General features: G+C 46.1%; 2 protein-coding genes across 2 annotated transcripts; one reads left to right on the top strand and one right to left on the bottom strand.

The window, feature by feature from the left end:
• The first annotated feature begins 1,162 nt into the window (after positions 1–1,162).
• Positions 1,163–1,746, top strand: LOC109753510 (uncharacterized). The gene has a single exon (XM_020312409.4). The coding sequence runs from the start codon at positions 1,249–1,251 to the stop codon at positions 1,504–1,506; it is 258 nt and encodes an 85-aa protein (XP_020167998.1). The 5' UTR covers positions 1,163–1,248; the 3' UTR covers positions 1,507–1,746.
• A 1,140-nt stretch (positions 1,747–2,886) lies between these two features.
• LOC109753512 (uncharacterized) lies at positions 2,887–4,148 on the bottom strand. Its single transcript, XM_020312411.3, has 2 exons — positions 3,842–4,148; positions 2,887–3,348 (listed from the first exon to the last, which is right to left on the bottom strand). Exons 1-2 carry the CDS (start codon positions 3,950–3,952, stop codon positions 3,118–3,120), a joined length of 342 nt encoding a protein of 113 aa, XP_020168000.1. The 5' UTR covers positions 3,953–4,148; the 3' UTR covers positions 2,887–3,117.
• Positions 4,149–10,222: the final 6,074 nt, after the last annotated feature.

Below are 10,222 nucleotides of genomic sequence, written 5' to 3' on the forward strand. Positions count from 1 at the left end.
GTTGACGTCCACCAGAATACCTACCCAGACACCCAGACCAGACAAACATCAATGAGAATAATAGGAAAAGTCTGCTCTCCGAATCTTCGCTTCCTCACGTGTTGTTTGGTTGGGTAGTTGAGCAAGGAATGCACAATGAATATAATGTGAAAATATATGTCTTTTTTGAGGATAATGAAGCAAATTTGGTGTTATGGATGATAGTATATTCTCAAGTTGACATGTCAATTTTTTTAAGGACAATTGACAAGTCAAATTTAATGAGGTTTGGCTTAGGATATCCCTCCAAAAAAAAAAAGTTTGGCTTAGGATAAAATTAGAACTACACTTATTTTGGAATGGATAGAGTAACCCTGAATGATTCATACTATCAATAAAGTTCTTGGTTCAACTAAAAAAATAAACAAAGCTTTCGGTTAACAAAAGAAAAGAAAAACAAGAAGAGAGTTCCTGTCCAGAAGACGATCGGCACTCCTAGATGCTCACTGGTTGATGAACCTTAAACTCCCCCGATAACTTGGTCAAGCCGATCTCCTCCCAAAAAACTAATCCCACGACTCCAAATGGGCCAATTCGAAGCTTAATTATAAACGCCACGACAGGCACTTGCTGCGGTTTTGCTCAGAGACAAGCCAAGCCAAGCCAAGCAAGCAAGCCTCTCTTGAACCGATCAAATCAGGCGACCGGTTCACCGGCCCGTCCGCTAAAACAAAGGGGAGGTCACAGTCTCACGACATCGGTCTTGCACGCACCCACGCGACCAGGCTGTCCAACACTTTTTCACAACTAAAAAAAACATTTTTAAGAGTAAACAACCGAGTTCACCTGTGGCCGCGCACGGTTACACCGACACGCGGGCCACGACGATCTCCGCGGGCCCACCGGTCGGCGTCTCCGCGGCTGGAAGCTTCGTATTCGCAGCCCAGGCCGTATGGATGGACGTGGACCGCAGCCCCCGTCGTGAGTGACGCCGGTCAAAACTGGCATGCAGCGCCGCGGGAAGGAGAACCAACCAAGCAGCCAACGAGACCACCGCGTCCCGGTCCCGATCCCGGATGTCTGTCTCCAGCCTCCTCCGCGTACGTTTCCTCCCACGCGTGTCTTGTGGAAGGGACGATCCCCTCCCGTTGATTGGTTGCCCGAAGCGGGGCCGCGCATGGCATGCCCCTATAAATCCCCGCCGTTCTCGCCCTGACTGACCGCAGGAGAGAGAAGCTTTTGTTCATCACTTGATTGAGATTGTTCTTGATGGAGCGCAAGAACTCGTTTGGCTCGTCGTGGGCGGACCAGTGGGACTACGGCAGCGACCCGGCCCCGCGGGCCGGCGCCGGCGGCGGGAAGAAGCAGGGCGGGGGAGGCGTGGAGAAGACCAAGGCGGCCGCGGCCACGGGGCTGAAGAAGGTGAAGGAGGGCACCGCGCACGGCTTCCAGTGGATCAAGGGCAAGGTGCAGAAGAAGAAGCAGGGCGCCGCCGGCGCCGGCGACGACGTGGCCGCCGGGTATTAGGCAGCCAGGCTCGGCTGATCCCTGGAGGATGGAACGCCGATCGATCGATCGATCGATCTGTTGGTTCCTTGCGTCGTTTAATTGGTTGTGTACATATAGTTTTAACGTCTGATTCAGGGTTGGCACCGCCATGTAGACCATCGATCGTTTTAGATCTCTACTTATTGATTGGTTCTTTCTTCTTTCTTGTGTCCTGTTCCCGATTGATCCAATAAAATTTGCTGCTGATTAGTTCGTTCACTGACGCTCACGAGCAGATGCCTGATCGGTGCGTGATCTTCAGGTTTGCGGACCGTCACCTCCGGCAGATTTCAGTTCAACGTTTTTTTTTTGGTTTTGTTATCTGAATTCTGAGTAGATACTGCAGAGTCGTGTGATGGTGGAAAGGTCAGTATATGGGAGTTTGCACGTAGTACAGTTGCATAGTTCCATTTCGTCCTTCACAGATGAAACGGACCTCACTTTTCGTCTAATTCTGTTTCAACACAAAGATAATTAACACTGAGAAACTGATGTGGAAATTTCAGTTCTGCGGGCAATTCAAACGGTACTGTATCAGCATAGTAGCACGGTTTCAGCTTTACATAAACGTACTTGCTCTAAGATTTCAGAAATGGCTTGTCAAGGACAAAGTACCAAGCTCCGTAGAGTTGCAGACATTGTTAGAGATGGTTGGATTCAGAAGAAATGTCTAGAATAGTTGCATAGTTGCCCTCTATATGGAGCATTACTCAAAAGTTCAACTCAGAAGAATAAACTCGGTGACCATTCAACTACTGAAATGGTGAACGTCAGTGAGTGCAATCCTAACGGTAAAGGATTTAGAATGCATGTGCACTAGATAACAAAGATGCTAAAAGCACTTGATGCTCATAGAAAGCCCATAGGAGCAACCAATTTAATAAAAGTTTAAAGAGAAAAGTTTTGTATGATAACGCTTGTAGAGTCACCCAATTTTTCACTTGGTACAAGAACCTAATTCTGTCATCTTCAGTCGTGTACAAACTCGTTTTTAGTAGCCAATCATGTAATCAGTTCATGTCACACACGAGGTAAGCAAAACAGGACAACATATGCACACCGACTAACCATCCTCTAGCCGTCCAGCTGCTTGCTGATGTGGAGTTCATCAAACTCTTATTTCGCCGGAAGAAAATTGCCAAAGACACGGTTTCACCTAAATAACGTTGTTGACATGATGGATTCGTGACTAACAAAGTGCAAAGCAGATCAATTATGACCCATTGCCATCTGATAGTAAGTCACAGGGCATTATCCCTTGCTGCATGTATCTTTTCAGTCAGTATCATTCTACACCAGATCTTTACACATCCAGTGACATTCTTGTAAAGTGCATCCAAGTTAGGTAGAGAAGAAAAATAATTCAGAGGCTCAGCATTATTTATTCTGCGGGAAGTGGCAAGTTGTATAGCACCAAGATCACATTGTAGTACTGAAGGCCACTGAACTGAAGGGGGAAGAAACATTACACATAGCACCTAGATACCAAACCTAGTGGTTGACGACATACAAACTGCAGAGCTAACGACCTCGACAGGCCATGTCTGTCTGCGTGCAAGTATAGAGGCAGTGCAGCGGAGCAGCCGCCACTTATTTCTGATGGTACCTCCCCTGCTCGACCCTCTGCTTGAACTTCTCCTTCTCGTCGTCCGACTCGCCGAGCACCGCTTCCTTGGTCTCCTGCACCGTCTCCTTTGCGCCCTCGGCGACGTCGTCGGTCTTCTCCTTGGCCATCTTCAGGAACTCCTCCGCCGTCGTTCTTGCCTTCTCTCCGATTTCGCCCAGCGTGTCACTGTCGTCGTGTTTCTCTGTCGAGTGGTACTGCAAAGATCACATGAAAAAGGGAAAAGGTTATAGAACACTGTCAGATGTACTGTACTAGAGATCAATTTCAGCAGTACGTAACTAGGTATGTAAACTGGACTAGAACAACTGCACGGTCGACTTGCTACCTGAACATCTCATGTAAACTGGACTAGAACAGCTGCATATATTCGACTTGCTACCTGAACATATCTCTGCAACATATCCACGGACCAGCCGGTTGTTCTGCCTTCTTAAACACAATCTGTTTTCCTAGAATTTTAGCAGGCTTTTTACATCCCATCTCTCCCATATTATCTCTGCAATTCACTATGCAAGAAGACACTGCCACTTGGACAAACAACACTAGATTGCTCTGCTACATGTTAGTGGTACTACTACTGAAGACTCCTAGAATAGCAGATCATGGTGCTGCCAGAGGAATGAAACGCTGAAGAAGGCAAGGCAGGAAACTCAGAAACTCAAGGGCAGCAGTGATCTCTGAACTCACCCTGGGCAGTAGAACGCTGTTGCCAAGCGCGGGCAGGGCGGAGGGATCTCCCGCCGCGCTCCTGGAGGGGCAGCTGATTCCCCTCCGGCCATGAACGAGCAGCCTCTTCATTTTCCTACGCTGCAAAGCCGATCCCGGCCTCTCAAGTCGCTCGCGGAGATGCAAAAATGGCTTCGTTCTCGGACCCGAAGTAGTAGCAAGGCGATAGGGATGGGGATGTGACGATGTGATCAGGATTCAGGAGCCGCCATTTGCGCTATAAGAAGTCGGGAAGCGTGGAGAAAGGACGCGGGAGTCGGCACGTGGAGGGGGAGCACCTCGGCACGTAGCGAGCTGGCATGCGGAGCTGTGCAGGGCTTTGGTTGGCTTTTGTGGTGCTGTGGCCTTTGGCTTTGCAAACTTGTTGGAGTGCGTGGCCGATTTGAATTTACTACTGCTGCTGCTGGGGTCTTGGGACAAGCAGGAATCCAATGACCTGTTGAACTGGGGTCTTGGTCGGTGTTTGTGTTCGGTGCATCCGAGTTCGTGTGTTCATAAATTGAATTCTTTTGATAATAGATTTGTCTGGCTTTGATGAGGGAGGGGCCATGACGGCGGCCCCAATACTCGTAGTGGTTGCTAAGTGGCCGAATATGTACTCCCTCCGTTTCTTTTTTGTTTGCGCATTACTTTCTTCTTTTTTCCTAATTAGTCTGCGCGTTCTTCTTCTTTAGCGTCAGTTTCCAACTGTGCCCCGTTTCAGCCGTATTAATCAGCATACACTTTGGCAGCAGCAGCTAGAACAAGCCAATCAAATGCGCCATGTAGAGGGGTCCATCCTACGCGCAAGGGAAAGGGAAGAGAAGACCCAGCGACCACCCAATCACTAGCATGCAGCAGTTAAAACAATTCACCTCTCTCTATGCATGCACAGGGGTAAAAATGTCCAAAACAAACTCATCATGGCCCTCCTTGGTATTCGTGCAGCTGCTTATGCGCAGAGAAAATAGAATCGGAGGGAGTATGTAGCTAGATGATGCCCCGCGAGTTGATGCGGTAACTTTGTTAAAAAATACGTAAATATAGAGTAGTTGCTGGAAAATAACTAAATCTAATAAAAAAAGTACAAACTTGAAAATCAATGACAGAAAGTGTCAAAAATAGAATTCAAACAAATATGTGAAGGATGGCTAACATAAACGTATGATGTGGGTGCGTTGCATGCATAGACTAAAGGAAAATGTAATTATAATTTATAAGTTAAATGCATGACTTGCTTATGTGGCAGATTTTGCATGGCTAGTGAGAGAGAAGACTTAAATGCATGCCTTAGTGGAACATTGAGGTGGCCACTTTGCATATTGAGAGAATTGTGATCGACTTTTTAAAAATGTAGGATTTCTATTGCTTCGTGTGTTCTTTTGTATTGCCATGATGTTTAATGAGCAGATCGAAAGTTTTTTTTCGCAAAAAAAGAATTTTTTTAGAAAAACATAGCAAAGATCATAGATCGAACATAGCAGGTTTAATTTACAAACAGACATAGCATATGAAGTTCACAATGATCAAACATGGCAAAGTTTCATCGGACATAACATAGCATATTAACAAAGTTCATTCGAAAATAGATTAAGGTAGAGGAGGGGGCGCCGGACTTCACCGGTTCCTCATCGACTGCTTTTCCCTTGGGTTCCTGAAGCGGCGGTTGTATCTTCATCATAGGCGTCAGCCGATGGATGGTCGACCTCGTCATCGATGGTTGTGCCGCTGTCGAAAGAGGAGATGAACGGATCCCGACCAGACGTTGGGCTGCACGGGCATGCTCCTTCGTGAGGCAGGCGGCTTCCGCCGAGGCGACCATCTTTTCCTTGGCGAGGTGCTCTGACACCTCGATGCCAATCAAGAGCTCCATCGCATTTTTGTGGCAGCGACGACGGTGGGCGTCTGTCTCCACCGAGGTGAAGGAGAGGTGGTTGATGTCACGGAGGATGTCATCGTTGGAGTCGGCGGGCGGAAATGGCTTCGACCCGAACCTACACGACCTGCAGCCGGACTGGCTAGAGCCAGTCCACGCCGCCGTCTGCCTTGCACGACGAGCGGCCCGCACCTCTGACTCTGGTAGCCGCGAATGCACTCGACGGTGCGGGCACGAGCACCCAGCGCCGCCCAAGAGTAGCAAGGGCTGGAGGTGTCGGGTGCCACCTCTTGAGCTTGCGTTGGTTTTTCCCTTGAAGAGGAAAGGGTGATGCAGCAAAGGAGCGCAAGTATTTCCCTCAGTTTTGAGAACCAAAGTATCAATCCAGTAGGAGACTACGCAACAAGCCATCGAATACCTGCACAAACAAACACCAACTTGCAACCAAGGCAACAAAGGGGTTGTCAATTCCTTCACGGTTATTCGCAAAGTGAGATCTGATATAGATTAATAAACGGTGAAGTAATATTTTTGGTATTTCTGGTTTATGGAACAGAAAGTAAAGACTGCAAAATAAAGGAACGGCGACAGAAATTGGCAAGTTGACGGGAAACTAATATGATGTAAAATAGTGAAGGAAATATGCCCTAGAGGCAATAATAAAGTTGTTATTTATATTTCCTTATATCATGATAAATGCTTATTATTCATGCTAGAATTGTATTAACTGGAAACTTACTACATGTGTGAATACATAGACAAACAGAGTGTCACTAGTATGCCTCTACTTGACTAGCTTGTTGAATCAAAGATGGTTAAGTTTCCTAGCCATAGACATGAGTTGTCATTTGATTAACGGGATCACATCATTAGAGAATGATGTGATTGACTTGACCCATCCGTTAGCTTAGCACGATGATCGTTTAGTTTTTTGCTATTGCTTTCTTCATGACTTATACATGTTCCTATGACTATGATATTATGCAACTCCCGAATACCGGAGGAACACTTTGAAGGAAATATGCCCTAGAGGCAATAATAAAGTTTTTATTTATATTTCCTTATATCATGACAAATGTTTATTATTCATGCTAGAATTGTATTAACCGAAAACTTGATACATGTGTGAATACATAGACAAAACAGAGTGTCGCTAGTATGCCTCTACTTGACTAGCTCGTTAATCAAAGATGGTTAAGTTTCCTAGCCATAGACATGTGTTGTCATTTGATGAACGGGATCACATCATTAGAGAATGATGTGATGGACAAGACCCATCCGTTAGCTTAGCATAATGATTGTTTAATTTTATTGCCATTGCTTTCTTCATGACTTATACATGTTCCTCTGACTATGAGATTATGAAACTCCCGAATTCCGGAGGAACACCTTGTGTGCTATCAAACGTCACAACGTAACTGGGTGATTATAAAGATGCTCTACAGGTGTCTCCGATGGTATTTGTTGAGTTGGCATAGATCAAGATTAGGATTTGTCACTCCGAGTATCGGAGAGGTATCTCTGGGCCCTCTCAGTAATGATCATCACTATAAGCCTTGCAAGCAATGTGACTAATGAGTTAGTTGCGGGATGATGCATTACGGAACGAGTAAAAAGACTTGCTGGTTACGAGATTGAACTAGGTATGATGATACCGACGATCGAATCTCGGGCAAGTAACATACCGATGACAAAGGGAACAAACGTATGTTGTTATGCGGTTTGACCGATAAAGATCTTCATAGAATATGTAGGAGACAATATGAGCATCCAGGTTCCCCTATTGGTTATTGACCGGAGATGTGTCTCGGTCATGTCTACATAGTTCTCGAACCCGTAGGGTCCGCACGCTTAACGTTCGATGACGATTTGTATTATGAGTTATGTGATTTGATGTACCGAACTTTGTTCAGAGTCCCGGATGAGATCACGGACATGACAAGGAGTCTCGAAATGGTCGATAGGTAAAGATTCATATATTGGAAGGTTGCATTCGGACATTGGATGGTTCCGAGTGATTCGGGCATTTTTCCGGAGTACCGGGAGGTTACCGGAACCCCCCGGGGAAAGATATGGGCCTTATGGGCCATAGGAGGGAGGCTAACCAGCCCACAAGGGGCTGGTGCACCCCCCACAAGTGAGGAGGCCGAATTGGACTTGGGAAGGGGGCGCCACCCCCGTTTCCTTCTCCTACTCCCTCTCCTTCCCCTTTTCCCCCTCCGATAGAAGGAAAAAAGGGTGGGGCCGAATCCTACTAGGACTGGAGTCCTAGTAGGACTTCCCTCTCCCTGGCGCGCCCCTTGTTGGCCGGCCTCCTCCTCCCCTCCTTTATATACGGGGGCAGGGGGGCACCCCAAAGGCACAACAGACAATCTCTTAGCCGTGTGCGGTACCCCCCCCCTCCACAGTTCAACACCTCAGTCAAATCGTCGTAGTGCTTAGGCGAAGCCCTGCGCCAGTAACTTCATCATCACCGTCACCACGCCATCGTGCTAACGAAACTCTCCCTTGGCCTCAACTGGATCAAGAGTTCAAGGGACGTCGCCGAGCTGAACGTGTGCAGATCGCGGAGGTGTCGTGCATTCGGTACTTGGATCGGTTGGATCGCGAAGACGTTTGACTACATCAACCGCATTACTAAACGCTTTCGCTTTTGGTCTACGAGGGTACGTAGACACACTCTCCCCGCTCGTTGCTATGCTTCTCATAGATAGATCTTGCGTGATCGTAGGCAATTTTTTTTGAAATACTACGTTCCCCAATAGTGGCATCCGAGCCAGGTCTATGCGTAGATGTTATATGCACGAGTAGAACATAAAGAGTTGTGGGCGATAATAGTCATACTTCTTACCAGCATGTCATACTTTGATTCGGCGGTATTGTTGGATGAAGCGGCCCAGACCGACATTACATGACCGTGTTCATGAGACTGGTTCTATCGCCGTGCTTCACACACAGGTGGCTAGTGGGTGTCTGTTTCTCCAACTTTAGTTGAATCGAGTGTGACTACGCCCGGTCCTTGTTGAAGGTTAAAACAACACACTTGACGAAAAATCGTTGTGGTTTTGATGCGTAGGTAAGAACGGTTCTTGCTAGAAGCCCGTAGCAGCCACGTAAAACTTGCAAAAACAAAGTAGAGGACGTCTAACTTGTTTTTGCAGGGCTTGCTGTGATGTGATATGGTCAAGACGTGATGATATATAAATTGTTGTATGAGATGATCATGTTTTGTAAAAGTTATCGGCAACTGGCACGAGCCTTATGGTTGTTGCTTTATTGTATGAAATGCAATCGCCATGTAATTACTTTACTTTATGACTAAGCGGTAGCGATAGTCGTAGAAGCAATAGTTGGCGAGATGACAACGATGCTTCGATGGAGATCAAGGTGTCAAGCCGGTGATGATGGTGATCATGACGGTGCTTTGGAGATGGAGATCAAAGGCACAAGATGATGATGGCCATATCACATCACTTATTTTGATTGCATGTGATGTTTATCTTTTATGCATTTTATTTTGCTTAGCACGGGGGTAGCATTATAAGATGACCTCTCACTAAAATTTCAAGGTATAAGTGTTCTCCCTGAGTATGCACCGTTGCGACCATTCTTCGTGCTGAGACACCACATGATGATCGGGTGTGATAAGCTCTATGTTCACATACAACGGGTGCAAGCCAGTTTTGCACACACAGAATACTCGGGTTAAACTTGACGAGCCTAGCATATGCAGATATGGCCTCGGAACACTAAGACCGAAAGGTCGAGCATGAATCATATAGTAGATATGATCAACATAGTGATGTTCACCATTGAAAACTACTCCATCTCACATGATGATCGGACATGGTTTAGTTGATATGGATCACGTGATCATTTAGATGACTAGAGGGATGTTTATCTAAGTGTGAGTTCTTAAGTAATATGATTAAATTGAACTTTAATTTATCATGAACTTAGTCCTGATAGTATTTGCATAACTATGTTGTAGATCAATAGCTCGCGATGTAGCTCCCCGTTTATTTTTGATATGTTCCTAGAGAAAAATAAGTTGAAAGATGATAGTAGCAATGATGCGGACTTGGTCCACGATCAGAGGCTTATCCTCATTGCTGCACAGAAGAATTATGTTCTTGATGCACCGCTAGGTGACAGACCTATTGCAGGAGTAGATACAGACGTTATGAACGTTTGACAAAGCTCGGTATGATGACTACTTGATAGTTTAGTGCACCATGCTTTACTGCTTAGAACCGGGATTTCAAAAACATTTTGAACACCATGGAGCATATGAGATGTTCCAAGAGCTGGAATTGGTATTTCAGACTCATGCTCGAGTCGAGAGGTATGAGACCTCTGACAAAGTACTTAGCCAGAAAGATGGAGGAGAATAGCTCAACTAGTGAGCATGTGCTCAGAATGTCTGAGTACTACAATCGCTTGAATCAAGTGGGAGTTAATCTTCCAGATAAGATAGTGATTGACAG

The sequence above is a fragment of the Aegilops tauschii genome, chromosome 6 (genome assembly GCF_002575655.3).
Source record: "Aegilops tauschii subsp. strangulata cultivar AL8/78 chromosome 6, Aet v6.0, whole genome shotgun sequence".
In the NCBI taxonomy this organism is placed as follows: domain Eukaryota; kingdom Viridiplantae; phylum Streptophyta; class Magnoliopsida; order Poales; family Poaceae; genus Aegilops; species Aegilops tauschii.